The 21604-nt window shown below is 39.5% G+C and overlaps 1 protein-coding gene across 8 annotated transcripts in view; it reads left to right on the forward strand.

Moving 5' to 3' along the window:
* Nucleotides 1–21604, forward strand: part of kcnip4a (potassium voltage-gated channel interacting protein 4a) — a 137491-nt gene that overhangs the window by 103587 nt on the left and 12300 nt on the right. The window contains exon 2 of one of the 8 annotated variants that reach the window (XM_051943885.1): nt 20920–21019. The exons of 6 other annotated variants lie outside the window; for them this stretch is intronic. In XM_051943885.1, the coding sequence (XP_051799845.1) occupies nt 20920–21019 (100 nt within the window). Of the gene's footprint in view, nt 1–1468; nt 2108–20919; nt 21020–21604 lie in introns of those variants that run through there. One more of the 8 variants, XM_022215788.2, reaches the window with a different exon arrangement.

Genomic DNA, 21604 nt, shown 5'->3' on the forward strand with positions numbered 1-21604 from the left:
TCATTTAGTGGATATTTTTTACTTTCTATGGATTAGTCTCCAATACCGGTGACTTGCCACAAGGCCAGGAGCAATTCAGATTATAGGATGTGTCTGCTGAATATGATTTTCTTTTTCATGCAGCGTCATACTAAATTATTCACAAAGATTAACCCCCCCAAAAATGAAAATAAAAGAAAGAAAGCAGAATTGACTCCTCCCTTATTCTACTTTCTGGGTTGTGGAGAAAGGAGCAGCTGCTGCATGGACTGAATTAAATGAGTTTTTCCATCACTGGGAAAAAAAAAAAAAACGCCTCCACTACGTATTGAACATTAATCACAGTACAATTGAGTAAGCGGTGAGTCTTTCACAGTGCCAAAATAATATCCTGCTGTGATGATTGTAATTAAGGTGCGTTTGCAGCAGTGATGTATGGCGGACTTTACTGTAGATGGAATTAAAGCTCTGGAAGTACATCACAGGAGATTTATGGGTCAAAATAATCCCATAGAGTGCAAAGAAATTGAGTTTAGCATTGCAAAATAACTAATAGAAACGTTTTTGTATATTGTGAGCTTGTATTTTCTGGGGTAATCATGCATAGAATTAAGTGTGGTGATCCCCCCGCCTCGAAATAGAATTCTGTTCTTATTCGCTATTTTGTATCATGCATGCATGGAACTGATGCAGCTCAGTCTGGATTATAATGATTTTGACAATCTGCGCAGGGCCAGTAGATGGTGGTGTCTTCTCCCATTTACCACAAACACAAACGACACGAATCAACCTCACGCACTCTGACTTTCTCCTTCTGGTTTTCTTCATCAGTCGGCTGCATCTCTGTGGAATCAAACTCATTTTGGAAATGAGCAGTTACTTAAAATGAAGCGGCGTGATCAATATAATAGTGTTCCTCTTGCATTGGTGGGTTTTTAAAGGACACATGTTGACCCGTACAATGCAAAGAAGCCTGGAGAAGGTGCCATTTGTTGGACATTTTCATGAATTTTCACTTTTTCTACCATCACAGTACTTGTTGTTTCTTCACATTCAGGTTTTACTGTTGTACATGTGAAAGCAATGGACTTTCCTCATAGCTCTCCTGCTTTTTTCATGATTTTGAAGCCTGAGATCTGTTTAATTACAGCGTAACTTATAGGAAAGTTATGATTTTGGCTTTTCTGAATAGATTTCTCTGCAACTACACTCCTCTGTAGCCACAGAATAATGGCAGTTTCTTCATTTATTTAATGATATGACTGTAGAGTTGGTGACGTAGACACAATGGTATTACAATTCAGCGTCACTTTGTGTGCCCTCTTTAAGGTTTTGTATTCCTTTGTTTGAAGTTAACATGAACATGTATGTCTCAGGAGCGTTCGTGCATCTTGTAGCACCACACCTCCCCTCTGCCTCCGTTTCAGCTCCCCTCCCTCCTCACTCCCTCACTCATATCCACTCCCTCTCATCTTCCCTCCCTTTACTTCGCAGCCAAGCAGCCAGCGAGAGAGAGAGAGCCACAAACTGTCAGAGAGGAGCAGAGTTTGCTCTCCCTGCTTTCCCTGCATCTCTCACATGTCTCCTCATTTGCGAGGGGAGGAAAGAAAAAGGAGGAAGCGCTGAGATCAGCATGTGTGGACTTATTTTCCATTTGAGGCGTCTTTTGCTAACTTCTCTGTGACCCCAAGGAGACCAGAGAGAGAGCCTTCATGACTTCAGGCTACTTGCAAACCTGAGGCTAGTTCTCCCTTGTCCAATTCTTAGCCTGGTCTCATCTTAACCCTACCCAGACTGGATTTAGGGAGCAAACAAGCAAAAGGCGGGTGCCGGGAGGCGCCCGGCCCGTGTGTGTGGGCCGGCGTAGCGCTGGAGTGGGTGCAGGGGAACTGGAGCACGGGGCCAGGTGGGAGCACTGGTCCCGGTCCTGGCATCGGTCCAGAGGGCGAGGAGGCCGGCTCAGGCTCCGGCTTCGGGTCGGGCTATGGTGGAGCGGAGTGGGCAGAGGGTGGAGTGATGCTGAACGCAATCTGGGAGACGGAGGGGCTCCAGACGGTGGGGATTGTGGTGCTTGTGTTCGCTTCCATCAAGCTGCTGCACCTTCTCGGGCTCATCAGCTTCTCGGAGGGTAAGATGCTGACGGGGATGTAGGAAGAGGGATGCTTAAATTGTCGCCTAAAATAAAAATACCCACTTTGTTAGAGATATGTCATGTCTTGTGAATAGTCCTAAGGCATTTCCAGTGTTTCCTCTCTCATCGTCTTTGGTTGCTATAGCACTCCTTTGAAACAGACTTTAAGTTTCTAAGAGCAATTTGAAAAGTTGTGACAGTAATCATGGTCATCATACCAAAGCAGGAAAGATTCATTGATCCAGAGAAAAACTAATGGACTGTCTTACCTCATGAGCGAAATGGAAATTGTGACAGAAATATGTGTGACTGAAAGGAGGAAGGTTTTGCTTTTCAAGCTTCAGAGGCAAGTTTAGAATTTCTGGATTTGAGAGCTTAGAAAAGAAACTTCTTCTCTCATTGTCATAGGCTTTCTCAACTACCGGCTATAAGATTCATAAATGAGATATTACAACTGTTTCATGTATATGCATTTGATTGTACACTTGAGGGAAGCCCATCAAAGTGTTTACAGGCGCTGTAAGCTCTGCTTAGCCAAGAATGTGTCGAGCTTAAATAAACGATTCAGTTTAGACCTACAGAAGTTGTCTCATTAAGAAAAGTAGAGCAGCATAGTAAACAATTTGAACTCAAAACCAGCCAATCCATCAGACAGCTGCTTAGTAAACACACCTTATCTCCTAATTAGAATAATCTATCAACAGTGCATATTCAGAAAGGCAGTAAGTAAATAGAAAAGTGTTAGAAGTGAATGGAGAGCTGGGAAAGCTGACCTTGTATGACTCAACAGAAGTGTTTACATGGAGAACCGAGGTGTATTGGCTGTGTGATTTAAAAGGCACGTGGGACTGCTGTTTGTTATTGAGGAGGACAGTGAGGCTCATGCACAGTGCTTCATGAAACAGTGGAGAGCTTCGTTACCCCCCTTCTCTCTGGATTTCCAAACGACATATTGATTATCCGCCCCGGTGAGATGATGCAGACGTCAAAGGCGGCATGTCGAGTGCTGTCCGCCTGTTGATATTCCACACAGGTGTCGCAGAGTCTAATTATCTGCAGACTATCTGTGTGCTTGTGGTTAATGACAAGCAGTCAATACAGGTATCGATGTTTCGCATGTGTTTGCAGTCATATTCGGGAGAAGAAATGAGGCGTGAAAGAGTAAGATAGATTGGAAGAGGGGCTAAAAATACAACTGAAATTCTTTTCAGGACTTGGCAAATAGTTGCGAAAATGAGAGATCAAGGATCTTTTTGAACATGTAAACACTGGCCTTCACAGCTGTGGGTTAATTAGAGTCTACAAATCACACATTCTGCATGTTTTTTGGGGGGGATGATAGTTAACTAAATTCTGAAAGTCAGCCCTTGCATAAACAGAACAATGGGTGCAATGCATAATTAGTTTCATTTTCTTCATTACTTACTTAGTAAAAATGATTTATCAGAGCCTAAGCTGCTATAAATGGTTCATTTTATCAAACCAGCAGCAAAACTGTTGATTTATGGTGTACATTCTCACATTTAAGAAGCTGGGACCAGGAAATTCTTGGCATTTTGCAGGATAAGTGACTAAAATCGCCAAAACATTACCAATTAATTGACTAATCATTCCATCATGAACGCATACTTGAATAGCTGGATCTACCTGATCATCTGATTAGTCAATTCAGCTTTTAAAAAAATGTGTGAAAATAATGAAAAATGTCTGTCAGAGTCTCCTGTGCTTCAAAGTGACACAACCATTCAAAACGTAATTAGACTTTTTTTAAAGATCAAAACACAGTAAATCCTCCTGAGAGCAAATGTTTGTCGTTTATTGTGAATAAGAATTAAACGCTTTCTCTCTTTTTATTCTTTGCACTTTTGCTCTGTGAAGCATAATACAGCAATTTTGTGGAATTAGCCAATCTGTTATTGCCAACTAAATAGTCTTTTTTGTCTTTCAAGTTCATTCAACTGAATGATGTCTGCTTTTTATTTCCAACCACTTTAGACCTCATAAGAAAACAGGACCTTTTTTTTTTTTTTGCTTGAATTGATTAGTTACCTAATTCCAATATCTTTGAATTCATTGAACTCTTTTAATTGGATTTTTTGGACATTGGTGAGTTCCCCTAATTCACACTTTGTAAATTAAAATGTCCATAGCGCAGCAACTCTTTTTGTCCTAGTACTAGCAATGGCCTCAATAGATACAGCAAAAAGTTCATGTTCAATGAAGAAGTGACTCTTAAAATGGAAAAAAATTGAAAACTAACTATTTTCTGTGTCAATTCACCTTATTTCTGTTAAATCTGAGTTCAGTGAACTTACAAATACATTGTATTGTATCTGGATTCAGGACCTGTACTTGGTAATACTGTCGATATGAAATTGGTATCCTAACCACCAAGTACAGCTTCATTTTTAAATAAACCCAACCTCCAACATTATGTACAATCAGGCTGCATTTGTAGCAGCTGTCATCTTCTGCAAAAATGTTAAAACATGTTTGTTTTTCATCCACTTTTTTCATAGAAACCTCCAGGGAGAGCATTTCTCTGAGAGTGCATGCTCTGCTTAACACTCATACAGTCAGACATGTTCACAGCTGGAAGCTGCCCAGTATGATCACATCCCTCCACTGCTGGCCACCTGAGCAGCCCCACTGGGGTATCTAGGGGGATAAAAGGTCTTACTTCTGAAACCCTCTGAAATGTTGAGGGGGTTCTCAGCTGGGCTGCAGATTTAAACTGGCAACACTCCAGTCACAGGAGAAAACACGATTTAGAAGTATGCTCTGGATGGGTTTTACGCTGTTCCAGTCTTTACTGTATCGTGTCAGGAGCAGAGATAAGAAACTGTACCCTTTACATGAAGTCGTCTCAGACCACACACAGGAGGCAGAGAGTTGTACATCTGACACTGACCGTTTCTACTGCACAGAGTCTAAGGACTTCAGACCTGGAAAGACAGTTGATTAACAGACTCTCCCTGTCATGGGCGAATCACCACATTGGCGAAATATATTAAGATCTTTGCATCTGATTGTGTGCACTCATCAGAGCATTCTGCTGTGAATACAAGCAAGGCCTGGTGAGCAGCATAAGAATTGCCACTTTCAGTTTAATTATAAAATGTTGCTGAAATGTTGTGCACATGTATTCTATCCCAAGGCTAGTGTTGGAAAGTCACTGCAGCTGCTTAAGTGTTTGCTCAATGTAGCTCGTAAAATGATGTAATGAGCACTGTCACATATTGAATTACTAGGGCAGTTTAGTTTTTTTCCCCCCAGTAATTTACCATTATATTTCCAAAGCCTGATGTCCTTAGATGCCCTGCGGCACAGTAAGGAACAAATGTCACTTTTGTTTTTCTCATTCGCACATATAGCCAGAACCTTTTTACACATATGTACGTTTTTACCCCTGCAGGGCATTAGTGCGGACTGCTGAGCAAAGTCCTATAGGGTGCAGACTAATCACTGTGTCACACAATAATAAATTACTCTCTGTTTCAGCTGCACACAGCAACACCCCCAACCCCAACCTCATACCCCCACCATCATAGTTGTTCACAAGTACACCATTATCCGAACAAAGATGGAACACGGTGTCAATACGGACCTACCATTTGATATTAGTGGGTGCGATTGTAGAGAGCGTCTCAGCACTGATATTCATAGAACAAGGTTCTCATCTTCTTTGTGTCCTTTATAGGAATTTATGGCCTGGCAGCAGAGAGACTCCATGACCTGGCTTAGTTTTGTTCCTGGTTCTGTTTTCACGTGTTGGATAGTATCTACAAGAAGGAGCAGTTTATGGCCTGTGTTGGGTCAACTGGTTTGGTACATGATAGACAGAAATGAAGCACAAATTATATTTGGAGATGATGCAGGGACAATTTCAGGACAACTAAGCTCACTTAACAGATACTGTATTTAATTGTATTTAATTATCAACATCAGTATATCGTGGACGACAAATCGTAATTTATGGCAAATGCAAAAGTGATGAAAGAGGTGGAGCTTTCATGGAGCAGTCTATGGGCTTTCCTATGTCAGCGCCTACCTATCACTTAACACTACTTTTTGTCTTCTGTGCAATGAACAGCTTTAAGTGTTAATTACAGCCAATTTGCCTTGGACATAGCAACAATTTTAAAGAGTAGTGTGTGATATTGACATATTGGCCAGAACTGCTTATATGACAAACTTAAAGTGAAAAGGGAAAATATTGCAGTCACTTATTTATTAACTTTTCTATCAATATATCTCACAAATTTGTTAGCAACTTACAATGCAGACACTGTTTACCTCTGCACCTCTGGTCACCTGTAAAGCGTTCTCTGCTGCATGTGCTGCAGACAGTGCTGGAAACAGCTTTGCATGACAAGATATTCTCTGTTATGTCATATAAAAGATAATGATCATATCAGGACATATCCAACAACATACACCAATTCAGAGACTTATCTGTGATTGGCCAATATTGTCAATAATCTCGACCAACTGATGCGTCGTTCAAGCTCTAGTCTGAAAACAATTTAAATGATTGTCATTACCATTGAAATTAGTTATAGAGACAAAGGCTGGAAGCATGTTTATTTCTGCTCTAAGGTTGGCCATTTTAGCATGGAGGTCAATGGGAACGGACTTGTTTTTGAAGCCAGCCTCGAGTGGCCATTTGAAGAACTGCAGTTTTTGTCACTTCTGCATTGGATTTGCTGATTACTTTTTTTCTTTAAACTAGTGCCATCACCAGGTCCAAATTTCACTGTGTAATACTCTGTTCTGAGCAGTTGTTGTAAGCTTTGTATGCTAGCATGATGGTGTCAGCATTTAGATCGATTCACAACCACACAGCTGGAAGCATAACTGTTCTTAAATCATAACTATTTGCACTTAACCTTACACACCTTTTAGCTTTAAGGTTTATTTATTTGAATTTGAGCTGTAGTTTGATATTTAGTCTGACATTCACAGTTCATCTGAGGTCCATTTTCATGCAGAACTTTAAGCTTCAGCGCTGAAATATTAAGTCTAAAATAGATGACAAAAGCTTTAGTTTGTGTCTGACAGTTTTCAATATCAAACATGCTTGTTGAATTTTTATGATACAAAATTGTGAATGACCTTTTCTGCTGCTATTGGTGGCATTTATTTGATCTAGCAGTTCTGACGTGCTTGTCGTTAATAATTGTACTGTCTGGGTATAAAGCTGTGTCTGGGTCTAAGACTAACTAGTTAGCCTTTATTTTATCTGTCAGTTATTTATGATATTGTTCAAAGAAGGCAACCAATGAGGGATCGGAAACTATGTGAATTACTACCAGCATGTTCCTCGTTTTGTTAAGCGCAATGCGTATGTATTCAACTCGCACACAGTTTTTTGGGCATGATAGAAACTGTGCTGCATCTTTGTGGGATTGTTCTCTTTGCCAAGTCGCATGTTCATCATCAGAGTTGAGTCAGCAGAAATGTTTAACATCATCTTCATTATTTCAGATGATGGCATTTACAGCTTGTTCTGTATATTTAATTTGTAATGTTCATCATGGAAATAAATCTTATTATTCAAGCAGGCATATAAATTATTAAAATATGGGAAACAAATGACTCAGTGACTAGAAGTGAAGTGTGAGATATGTAGTAATGTGTAATTATGCGTCCACACACCAGTCCATTTAAAGGACAACGATCAACTGGCCCTATTACCCTTTGGCTCTTGTCCATGATGCCTATTTAGAGCAGTGATTTGATTGACTTAACCTTTGCCTGAGCATCCTAACTTATGGGCCCCTCTGGTGTCTTTAGAGGCAAGAAGGGCAGAGCGAAAGAGCGCGCTGGAAGCAAGAGGGCTCAGCTTGTCAATTTGAGTCAGGAAAGCAAGGACAAGTCATTTTGATGAAACCATCACAGATAATAAATTCTGATCGAAGCATGACGGATGCTTCTGAGCCAAGGATCCGATATGAATGATTGCCGTGCATAAAGGCTCTCTGTGGAAGAGAGAGCGAGAGGCAGATTATATTTTTAAAGATGCACTTAATTAAATGACCTGTACCGTACAGTTGCATTGCAGGGATGTCGTATCGTGTACATCACGTGCACCGTGCACAGTCTCTGATGTTATTAAACATGAACAGGCTTTTTGAGTTTCGTGGTATTCATTAATTCAGATCTTCTTCACCAGTGTTTGATTATGCAAATTGGGTGACTCCCATTTAAGATAGAAAAAAATATTATTTCAGCTGAAGTGAAAATAAAAAATAAAAGTCCTTCATGAACCTTCAGCCATATCGAGACCTTTGAAGCTGCACATGTGGCATTTCTTTTTTCAATCAAGGCTACACACAGTATGCTCACTCAGTGTGTTTGTGGCTTTAATTAGCCCGTAAAATGAATAATCATGAATCCAGCAACAATATTTTACAGAATGAAACCAAGGACATAGGTTCTTCATGCATAATGTCGTAATTCATGACCAACTTTGTAGGCAATTGTGGATTCTGTACTTCTCATTTAGCCAGATAGACTGCATGTACCATGAGAATACAATACCATGTTTGTATTCTCTAATTCCATACAGGATGTTTTTTGAACTTCGTTTATGAAATCTGTATGCTGGTCTTTGCCTACAGCCGATGTTTGTCATTCCTATCGTTTCCCACTATCTAACCAAACTGAACCGAGGAGTGTATTTTCTGAACCGATTGAAGGAAGCATTTTGTTATGAAAGGTGAGTGCTGGAGGGACCAATCTAAATTTAGTGGGGTGCACTGATGCAAAGAAACTTTTTCTACTAAATCTAATAAAAAATCATTCATCATCAGCTACAAAAATTGTAAGTTAGTCCCAGAGAAGTGGCATATTGAAGAATACTTTTATATTTTTGAGAGCTCCATATTGATGTACATTGTAAAATCAACAAATGACAAATATACAAAAGCAAAAAGCTCATAAACACAAATCTCTTTGCTTATTTTTGAAGCCAAACCAACACTGGATTAGTTTAAACAAATCTGATTTTTGGGAGTAAGAGTCTGATATTGATAAATCTGTCAATATGGGATATATGTGTTTGTGTATGTCAGGCTTATATTGGAAAGGAAAGATAATGAGGAATTATTGATTTACTTTTCAGCAACATATTTTACAAACAAGTTAGAAACATGGCCTGAAGACACTGCTTGACTCCGCACTACTGTCTGCTCAGCTGTACTACATGTGCTGCAAACAGAGGCCAGTGGATTATAAACTAAACTATAGAGTTAGTGCCCCGCTGATGGACAAGCTATGTGGTGACACTGAATCTAAATTACCCAAAGAATTTTTTCTGCATTATCTTCTGTAAAAGAAAGCTTTTAAATTAGTGAATATCATACATACACACTCATACTGATGCATCTTTGATTATATCAGTCAACAATACCAGTCAACTAATCTATTGGCTCCATCGATGTTAATGATATTGGCTGGAGTTCATCCATCCATTCTCTATACACCGCTTTATCCTCACTAGGGTCGCAGGGGTGCTGGAGCCTATCCCAGCTGACTCGGGCGAAGGCAGGGGACACCCTGGACAGGTCGCCAGTCTGTCGCAGGGCTTGGCTGGAGTTGTTGACCATAAATCGTGTTGTTACATAACTGGCTAGCACCTTTTAATCACAATAGTGGCAACAGAGTCAGAGCCTCACTGTCAAAGAAGTAACAGAGAAAGTAAATAGATAGGTTCATTGACTTTCCAAGTCACTTTGTTTCACTTTTGTTGTTCCACTCACATGCTCTATTGCCCTGCTTTGAGTGTCATGTTTGTCTTTTAGCTTAGCTAGTTTGTGGAGAAAATTAGATGAGAAAGATCCAAAAGGTTGTTGTGGGATTTCCGACTGTTTATGAGAAGCAAACACTGCCTATCTTGTCAGAATACAATTCATTAATCCATTAATACACTGGCAGCATCAGTGCAAGTTTCCTGTCAGCAGATGGAATAAGGATGACTCACTTGGAAGTGAGTCATAAAGACTCTCCCCTCTTTGGGTGTGCTTTTTCTGGCATGAAAGCTCTAAACTATGGAGCTGAAGTGTGATAAAAGTCCTTCTCCTACCATTGTCCCATGTTACAATCTTTAAAATGATTGGAGTAGAAAGGGCAAAGGATCTTCACGTCCATTGCTGCAGCAAGGTTTTCTTAGAGACAGATGATTATTGAAGCACTTCCAAGTGACAAATGATTGCAATTAAAAGCATAGTCTTGCTCTTTCCCCCAGATTCCAATAAATTCCTCACCCCTCTGATGGTGTGTCATTATGGCCAGGGTGAGAGTCTGCTCTCCCTCATAAAGAACCTTGGCATCCAGTCCCCAGATCTCCAGTCAACGCAGTCAGTCACACTTAGTTCAGAGTAGAAAAGGACAGCATTTTATCTAATGTCCATCCTAAGCCTGAAAAATTAGCCTCTTGAAGTTCAGGTCATTGACATTTCTTATTGTTCCTACTCACATGTGCTTGTTTAATCTGATTAGAATTATTGTTGCATGAGGAAAACTGAAGCAAATTGCACTAATGGTGGAAAACAGTGGCTCATGCCTTCCGGTGCCAGTAAAGAGCCACTTTGCTACTTTGCCTTCTGTCTTGCAATAACTAACCTGTGGGGAATACTCACGGCTTCAGTCCATTTGGCTGTTTACGCAGCTCTATTCCCAGTCTTCTTGGACCCAAATTTATTTGGATCTGCCTTTCATCATTGGTTACATGGCAAAAAACTTACTGTTGTGTAACCAGTGAATTCATATCTCAGCAAAAAATATTTAAAATGCAAAACAGTGCATTTTTATTCTGGGCTGTTGCACAGATATTTGGCGTTGGATTTCTTTTTAAGACAGACCAAACACTGACCCTGTCTTCCCAGCGTTCCTTTTCCCAAGTCGCCATTTTTCCTCCTTGCCATAAGGAGCAAGAGGCTGTTTTATTAAATAACTGCAATGACATATTGCTCTGTCTGACTCTAGTCTTAGAGCTTTTTTGTATTTGTGCCCACCAAATGGGAACAAATGGCAGTCCTGTATCCACCTTCCACATCGTCCATCTGATTTATCCGATATGAAATGAGGCTTTTTCATTACACAGTGGAGACTGTGTTTGAATTACTTTTCTTTTATTGACTTGGATCTGCAGATCTAACACTTGCAAAAGCAGAATTGTAATCAGCAGATGTCCACTCTTGGCAGCTCTGGTGTTCAGAATGTCTGCTATAATTTGTTTTAGGGCATTAGAAAATATTTGGTGCCGCAAAAGGGAATTCATTACACTTCAGGAAAAGCAAAGTCAGCCACTGCAGTGGAGTTAGATGGTTTATCTTTTGTCTGCAGGCAGATCTGGAGATTCCAGCCTTATGTAGTGCTGCACTTCCATTCACCTTTTCACAGTGAACTCGTATCACTCAGCATATCTCTACAGAGACAGCCATGTGCTTTGTCTGATACACATAGTGGAACTAGCCTTTTTTTTTTTTTTTTTTTCTTACAAGCATTTGTGTAGCTTCGTAATTTCCACCAGATTAAAATGACTGCAAACTCCATTCTACAGTAAAGTAAAGCTGAGAACCTGAGCCAAAAGATGCTGAACTCCATATATGGACTTCCAATTTAGAAAGAGTTCCAGCGTGAGTTATATTCAGAATTTTCCATTCCTCTGAAGCACAAAGAAAGCATTCCTCTGAGGCCTTTGAAAGGCATCAAATGTATAAAGGCTCTCTCTATATATTAAATTCCTTTTCACTCATGTCTTTCCATCTAATATGGCTGGGCTCCAAGGGTAAACACACTGTATGTAAATATTACATCAATGCGCTCTCATTATGTTTAACATCTGAGGCAGAGGTCTCATCGGGAAGCAGATGTTTACTGTCGATAGAGGCATTACTTGGGCAATGAATCAAAAATAGCCACACAACACTTTTTTCCCAGTTTAGTATTCTGCTGAGAAATGACCTGTGCTGGTAGAGTTGGTCAGTTTGTTATCACATCGGTGTATTTTTGGGAATCGTGCCAGAACAGGCTGCCAGACTTTGCTCATCTGCTGTCATCCTCTTCTACATTTAATTGCTAGTTGCAAAGTGTCATATTTGTCCCTGTTTTGCTCAAAAACAACATAGAGCTTTGGGAGTTAAACACTGAATTGAAGTATTAAAGTCAGTCCTGAGTTTGAAAGTAGCCCCCTATTCCCAGGCTCTTGCTGATTGTATTAGAGTTAATTGGGCCAAAAGGCCTTGCCTCTGCATTTGTGCAACTAGCCATATGACAATATGACCTTCTGTAAATGTCCCATGCGCAGACTAATGCGTAGTTACCAATACTGAGCTGACCTTTAGAAATATGGAGGAGTTTTAAATTTGATCGAAAGAGGTATTAACAAGTCGGTATAGCAGGGGGCCCAATCATTAGCTTTGACTTCTGTATTATTCATACAGCTATCAGTTGAATCAATGAGTTCCATCTCCACATCACTGTTTGATTTTTTTATTTTGACTAGGTTCCACAAATTGTATGCAACATGTATGAACAAAAAGCAAATAGCTGTGTTGCAGGTTGAAATACGTTCATTTAAATCAGCAGATGCAATGAAGTTACAGCGTGTTTTTCGTTTTAGAGTAAAACTTTGCTGATGAAAGAGACAGTCGCCCTCTGATTTTTCCTTTGATACCATCTGCTCAATGTCTGCAGGAGACAGATTAAGATGTTAAGAGATTAACACCTGGAAGCCGCTGACTTTAATACCTGGGGTGAGGTCTGTAAACATATCAGAAAAGTCTTTCTTTAGCTTTCATCACAAAATATATCGCTTCAGTCAAACCATGTTCATTTCAGTGTCAGAATTATCAATAATTACCACGTGAAAAGCTCTTAGTATAACTCATTAAGCAGAAGGTGTTCAAACAACAAGGAGTTTTCAAATCTTCATTGAAGTTAGCTGTGGTTGAAATTAAGGATCAAGGAAGGTTGGTGTTGAACACCTCATTAGGAATTCTCTCAAGTCACACAGTTTGAGACTCGGCTGCGAAAAAGTTTTCAAATTGCTCCATAAAAATCTGCTGTTCACTGTCCTACCCATGCACTTCTGGAAAAGTACAAAGACAAAATGTGTTTCTCATGTTGATATCATGTGTCACAGAACCACTGTCACGCTGAATCGCTAGCTAAGTAAGATAATCCAACTTCCTGCAGAGCGATTAATCACTTCTGATCTAGAAACCAGCTCAGAGTCACATTAAGATGCAGAAAAAAAGGAGCTACAGCACTGGAGTCCATTGCCAGATACAATCATTCACAGAAGGGACTGAAATATCCCAGAAAATGGGACTGATTATAATGTGCCTCAAGAAAGGATAGAATCATACTGACACCCCAGAATTTAAACTCCAATTTGAATTTCTCTTGGATATTAAATCGTAATATCCGCTTAAAGCCTGAAACTTTCTGATCATGTCCAACTACTGCTACCACTGATGGCCGTTGCGGTCACTCATACCTGCTTTTCCATATTTTGTCCTTAAATGGACAGCAGTAGACACAGCACAGCCTCATGATGAACTTGATAGCCGCAGTTTGCTGGTGATTTTTTCTGTGTTGTACCTATTGCCAGGACTGAGAACAGGCTATAGTAGGAGTGAGCCGAGGCTGTGATAAGATCAGGCTCTGAGTTTGGTTCAGGTGTTAAGTTTGTCAGCGACAGCGAGATGAGGTGTCATTGGGAGCTTATCGATGGCAGGCGTCATTTAGGCTGAGCTTGTGAATGTGAAGAAGCCTGATTTATTCTGGCAGTTTCTTTGGGCGGTTTGGGATATTGCGATCAATCACTCTCAAACCCCAATAAAGCAAGGGAGCCTCTGATCAGAGAATTTACTGTCTGTTGAAACCGAAACCTTTAACCAGCATCAGTGCTGCACTACCTTCAAATAAGTGTCTGTTTAAAGAATGTGGTTTATTTATTCAAAGTTAAGTGTCTATCAAGCATGAAACCACTTAATAATTATTGTAAATTTACCATAATGTGACTTCAGTTAAGATGTGTTATCAGCAAGGAATGTGGTACATCAAATCATCATAAAAGAGGCTGCCATACCTATGAATATAGAATATGGAGCATTTACAAGGATTACAGAATTGGCTTCACTGACTACTAAATGAAACAGTTTGACTCACAGATCGTTTTATTTTAAGGATGTGTTGCATGTGCATCCAAGAATTGTTAAGAACCTGTTTTCTAGTGATGTAAATCCAAAACTATCCTGACGACGTGCAAGAATTATAGTTTGTCATGTCCATTGTCGAGTTATTCTGTCTTTGCATTTACTTTTACAACTAGAATGAGTGCTTGAATCTTTTGTCAGACTCATGTTTCGGTATGTTAATGCTGTGATCCATTAGCAGCAATGTGCTTAATGCTGATGTAAGATGCTAACATTAGCTAAGATGGTGAAAGTGGTACACATTACATCCAAACCTGCATTACTTGTTAGCTCACTGAGGTTGCATTTAGCTCAAGCAAAATGTTGTGACCGCTAGAGCCGACAATTGCTGGACTTTTGAGGCCGATAAAAGAAATTTTGATTCTGACAAAATATTGGTCAATATTATTTTTATAAATATGTCAGAGTTTGGTAACTTTTCATTGATTTATGGGAATTTTTTTGCAATTTACTATAGGGATGCTGCTCGACTCCACACCACCATCTGCTCAGTAGTGATACATGCTCTGCTATAGCCACACAGTTATTAAATGATCCCAAACAGTTTTTTCTGTGTTGTGTTCAGTAAATTATAGTCTTCATATCAGAACATATTTGAAAACATTTACATCAATACCTATATATCTGGGCTGCTCAGTGGCCTGGTGGTTAGCACTGTCACCTTGCAGCTAGAGGATCCCAGGTTCGTGTCTGGCCTACTTGGGATCTTTCTGCATGGAGTTTGCATGTTCTCCCTGTGCATGTGTGGGTTTTCTCCGGATACTCCGGCTTCTTCCTACAGTCCAAAAACATGTTCAGGTTAATTGGAAACTCTCAAATGTCTGTAGGTGTCAATGTAAGTGTGATTGTTTGTCCCTACATGTAGCCCTGCGATAGACTGGCGACCAGTCCAGGGTGTCCCTTGCTTTCACCCTAAGTCAGCAGAGATAGACCCCAGCCCCTCCGCAGCCCTAATGAGGATTAAGCGGTGTATAGATAAAGGATGGATGGACCTACGTATGTGTGGCAAGCCAATATTCACCAATTATACTGACCAATGGATACATTATCTGGGTTCCAGAGAGCACTGCCTCACAAAGCTGCTGCATGTCTGTAGTCTTTCTGTAAAAGCTTAAATCTGAAGCTCAGTTTTTTAAGTTTCTTCTTCTTTTCAGTGTCACTACCCTCCTCATCCCCCTCCCAAAAAACAGCTTTGCATGAGCTCTTTCATTATTTAAACAGGTTTTCACATTACCTGCCGGGAAACAAGCCTTTGTATCCTCAGCATTAAGTGAAACGTAGAAAGGTCACCGGGACCGATTCAATTAGACTAATTTGGCTATTAACTGTAACCCGGAGCCACTGTCCAAACTGTGGCCGAAGATCTTCAGGCCAAAGCTGTCTAGGCTCACATCCTTGGTGCTGGTACACGTAACAGTATCTAACTGTAATTGTCGGAGGATAAATTGTGCTCCCTTGGAGTCATGGCCTACTTTTGTGGGCCCTGCCTTCTTGGCGCCATGGTGCTAAAGGAAACGGCGAGGAGCTAAACTGCGGAAGTTAAGACCTCATTTTAGAGACACACAGAGACACAAACAGGAGCTCTTCACAACAGACATCTGTTTAACACACATATGCAGCCACACAGTTTTTGACAACATTATAGAGAAAAGTCTTAGAAAAAGCTCAGTAAAAGACATGCAATGGGGAAATAAAAATGCAGTGTGTGATAAATGTAATCAGCGTCTGATATTAAAAACTGTCTTGGTCAATTTCACACAGATGAATATAGACTTCCCCTATTAAAGGTCCATTTAATAATTTTAATATAAGGTTTTTTTTGCCCATACTGTATTAAATTCATCTGTACCATGCGGTCCCTGGGGCCATCATTTGCCTCTGTGTAGCAAGTACCGCACATATACCCTCATAGCACAGCCAAGAAGCCACAAACTCACCATTCATCAAACTTTAGTACAAGGATTGACCCGAGATTTATTGATTTTCAACAGCCAAGTGTGGCCATCTGAATGCATTTTAGTTTGTGCATGATATAGATTTATCAATTATTTATTAGCCACTCTTTTTGGCTTTATGGATCCAATTGATTTAAGGCTAGTGAGATTTTTACCCTCCAGCCTGACCTTACCTTCAAGATAAATGAGTCCTGAATTATAAACCTTGAGGGAGTGTAGCAGTTGAGTCATGATTGATCAGTCAAGGCTCATTTTCGGGGGTAATATACTCACATTCATTTTTCAAGGTTTAAGTATTTTTGCAGCTTTGTCAAAAGATATGTGTAGTAGACCATTTTATGACTACAGTCTACAAAGCTAGTTACATATGTCCCATGGTAATTAAATATGGCTGAGGCATTTTTCTTTGTTTATGACCCTTACAGGGTGGTCAGTCTTATTCTCTGGTATTGCTGGAGGGCAAAAATGGTCACGGTCGCTTTGTTTCTCAGAGGAGGCTGTGAATTACATTTCTGATGAGCTGGACATTCAGCTATGACCTACTATTAAAGCTGCTGTCGCTCACAACGCTGCTGTGGTTGGTGTTTTTTTTTTTTCTTTCGAGGAAGGCAAAAGTATGACAAGACTATGTGTGTGCACGTAGTAAGTGAAATGTTTCAGGATTGGCTTGCTTGCTTTTCTTGATTCTTCAGGACAACGACACGTATTTAGGATGTTTGATAAATTGGATATAAGTGCAATTTCAGCAAAGTGGAGAACTTTGACCTTTGCATCAGGGCACAGCATGAGCTGCTCTCTGCTTTATCACACACACACACACACACACACACACACACACACACACACACACACACACACACACACACACACACACACACACACACACACACACAGTCAAGCGTCAGATCCAATTTGTCAATAAAATAAAAAGGGCAAACATTAATTAGCCAGCCACGACTGCATGCTCTTTTCCAGCCCGATTAAGCACTCTGTCACTCAGGCTTTGCTTTATTCCACTTTGGAGATCACGTTTTATTGCCTTCACATTGGTTCGGCTTTTCACCAACAGTCATGCTTTTAGTTTTATTATAGAGATAGTTTGATTTTGCTCTTTCAGTCATAATGTCTGAACTGCATCCTAATCTCAGCCCTGTACTGAAGCCCACGACATTGTCCTTGAGCTCCAAGGTGGATAAAAGATGTCTCTCTGGAGTACGGCGATGCTTCCAAATAAAGCCAGCTTGCTGTCGAGAGCAATATATCTTTGCAACAAAAGCAACATCTGTCTAATTCAACCTCAGCGAGGGCACTCAAACGTCTCATCTCCGCTCAGGTAGGAAGGTGTGTGTCAGGAAGGTAACAAGAACAGATGAGAGCTTCATCCTTTAACTCTCAAAGTTATTGCATTATTATAGGGGGCAATATGAATTGGCCTTCAATAGGAACAACTCAGCAGTATCTTTCACAGCAGTCAAGTTTGTTGTGCACAGTAATTTTGTTATGAACACAGTGCCAGGGCCAGGAGATTTTAACCATCTGCTCTGTGGTTTTATTGTAGCACAAACTGCATTTGAATCACAGAAGTGCAGCCTCCAGCTCTGCAAAGTAACCTTGTAAATTTGCATCCTTTCTAAGGGCCAACAGGGGGTGGTTCTTCAAGTCAGATCATCTAGAAATCGAAGAGAAAATGACCCTACTTCTCACTTGGTTTGCTCCCTCATTTAACATTTTTCAAATATTTTTCTGGTTTCAATTGCTAGATTCAAGTCTCCTTCAATGCATTATAATGTTTATTTTGGGACTTAGGATTTAATTTAGAGTAAAATAGACAATAAAACGGTCTGTTTTAAGTTGGGGCTACTCTATGATTGACAAGTGCCTACTGTGTGAAAGTGTACAGTATCTTCGCATCCATGCAACCAATAGTAAAGCCAGATAAACGGCTACACACATACCGATAGGACAAGATAGAATTAGCTATGTCCTAATGTGATATATATCATAATATCAACATTTACAAAAGCATCATTTGCAAAAACTGTTCCAGATTGTTTTATCTTCACTAATTTAAGGATTTTATAAAAACGCCTGTTATATATGAGTCCTCATGGTGCACTTTAATGCCTGTAAAAACGAATGACAATAGAAAATGACCAGACAAATTAATTATTTGACCTACAGAGATTTTCCAGGCAGAGAAAAATTGCAAGATCTAATTTCTTTGCCACCCCAGTGTGAGTAATGGTCATCCCTATTAAAATTGTCTGGCTACCTCTGTTTATTTTATGCAGTCTGTAGTCCATTAACACAGCATGTGGTGTTTACCTCTGTACATTTTCAGGGTGAAATGGCTTTGACACGTTAGATTTTAACTTTTTCTTGTAAGCTTCAGAAGCTTCATTCTTCCTCCATTCCAGGCAGTTTTGTTTATCCATGAATAGCAGGGAATAAAGCAACATATCATGCATCTCTAGTGTAACTATAAAACATCTTATCACTGCAATAAAATAACCAAAAGACTAATATAAAAAGTAATTAATTTAATTCAGTGTAACAACATTTTTCGGGTATCATTTCCTCTTGCCATCTCGCTGCACACTGAGCTTTTCTCAGCCTCTCCACCTCCATGATGTTGCCAGACCAGGTTGGAGATTTATAACACAATTTCCTCTGCTCTATGATGTAATTGTTGCTACTACATCTCTTTATAGCCCAGCTTTATGGAGGCCTCTAAAAACCCCCATCGGCCATCCTGACATCTGTTTGACTTGTTACAAACACGCCATGAGCTTCACGTCTGTTATTATTTTTACCTGTTACCTACAGTCTCACAATTAATTAAGACTCAAGGACTCATCTTAACGCCCACCGCTGCCATCAAACTTGGCACTAAATTTTTCAGAATACCCCGGAGTGGCAGGGGAAATGGATTTGTGCAACTTTTAAGGCGAGGCTGTGGACTTAATGACTTTCACACTCGCACGGCGGTGCTGCCTAGAACAGGAGTGTTTCTGCAGTGTACCGTGTCATCCATTCACACCTCGGATAGTCCACTCTGGTTCCTTTGTTGTATGGAGAGTGTGGGGGAAAAAAAGATGACACCTGATAAGATATTAGCTTACACCCAGTCGGGAGGTCACTGGGTCCATATCATATTCAGAGCCTGTCTTTTCCACCGGTGACCTACAATGTGCTTAGAGACTCATTAATAAGAAATGTAACCCAGTGAACTACTGCCTCTTGACTTGCAGTGATGCCATTCTTGAACTTGAACCAGTTTCCTGATACAGGATGAAATAATATGAAATTTAAAAAAATGGATGTTTTTAACAGATTGTAATTTTGTGATCAATTTATATATTAAAATATTGACAAATATCATAGAAAAAAGTATTAATTTACATATTAACTGCAAAAAATGTAAAAACTATTTAAAAAAAAATCCACATCAAAAATCTGTATTTTTATATATGGTAATTCATTCATTTCCAATATTTGATCATAAAATCACACTATTTTTATTGTACTGAAATCACATCAAAAAGTATTATTTCATAGATTCTTGCTGTTATTTGAAAGAAAAATTATTAAATGGTCAGTATTTTTAACATTTTTTTCAGTTTGTTTTACTGAGATTTTCACATTTCTTTTAAATTACAGATATTTTGTAAATCACAGAAATAAAGTACTAATTTGCATTTTAAAAAAAGGAAAAAAAACTGTCTACTTCAATAATCTGTTTTTTAAATAGTAATTTGTTATAATACAAAGCCGTTAAGTTTCAGTGTTTTACTCGAGTTATATCAGATTTTAGCATATTTTTTCTGACACCCATGCTTCCAGATTTTCACAGAATTTTTATTTATTTTTACAATTGCGCAGTTTATCAGTCAATTTCTGACTTTGATTACATATTCAGCTTGCTACAAACCTCTGTAGTGGGTGCTAAAAACCTCTCTCTGCAGACTATGGCATTTGATAAATAAAAAAAATGTCTATTATGCTTAAGTGGATGAAACCCCAATCAACAAAACTGATTTAAAAACAAATCTTATTTTTCATTTTGATGCTGGAAATTTTCCATGTTTGTGTGGTTGGAAAAGCCAATCTATTGATGTACCAAATGGTCCAGATTGAAATTTCTCAAAAACTACTCCATGGAATGGCAACAAAACTTTCAACAGACACTTGTCCCAATATCTCCCATTTAATTTTGTGTTTACTGTTATTTAGCGAAAGTCATCCGAAAACAAGCTAAACTAAGAAGAAGAACATCATTACTGCTCAGCATCCATATTTTTTGCCTTGTCTCTGTGAGCTTGTTGGATTTCTCACATTAGCATTCAGCCCAAAGCACCACTGTGTAGAGGTGAAGCTTCACAGAGCACTACCAAGGACTAATTAAATCATTTCTCTGGTTTTAAAGTCTGCCAAATTCAAGCCTTGTCTTTTGATGCTGCCTGGTGCAGGTTTAAATTCTGTGTTGTTGTCCTGAAGAAGCAGAAAAGTAACCTTGTATCTTTATCAGCCTTAATAAACCCTCCCCTGATGCATGCCCACTTTCCTAAGATGTACTGAGGCTGTTAGTTTCCTGGGTAACAACAAGACCTCATGCTATATTTCCCAGGTTACCCTCAGATTGTCCACAAGCGCGGAGTGAGAGCTCGACTCATGAGGCTCTTTCCATGCTCCACAGCCAAAAAGTCATCCTCCAGTAATCAAAGCAAGTGGCTCTTCCAAGGCTCTTTCTCTCTATGTCTCTCTTTCTCTCTGCTGATTTTTTGTTGTTTGTCTTTTTTTTTTCCTTCTTGTGGTTTTCCTTGTATTAGAGCAAACACTCACTATACACTGTGATTGCTGGAGCTGCATTTCAGCTACAACACTCATTTTTAGAAATCCTGTTTACGGTTTCCTGTGGAGCGCTTTGGTTTTGTAGAAGTTCACAAAATGCTTGTTGGATGTGTGAAGTGATGTGCTACTGATTGCAGATTATTTGTGTAGTCTGAAATTACTCAAAGCTAAATGTTGTTGCAGATGAATCTACTATTTACACAGATGTAGCTTCTAGACAAATGTGATGATGAAAATGAGCTCAAGCAGATGTTTTATTTCCACAAAAATAAATCGGGTAAATTCATCTATGACTGCACACCATTAGCATGATAGCAGCAGGTTAATTGTGGTCTGTTAGAAGATTTGGCCTTTTGGCTGTATGCCACAATAAGACTGTTGGAGCTAATGAGGCACTTAGACAGCATGTCACACTTCAGGTATATGAGAGGCCCTGCGCCAACAAGACAAGTCAAATGCTG

Source organism: Acanthochromis polyacanthus, chromosome 23, assembly GCF_021347895.1.
Source record: "Acanthochromis polyacanthus isolate Apoly-LR-REF ecotype Palm Island chromosome 23, KAUST_Apoly_ChrSc, whole genome shotgun sequence".
Taxonomy (NCBI): Eukaryota; Metazoa; Chordata; class Actinopteri; family Pomacentridae; genus Acanthochromis; species Acanthochromis polyacanthus.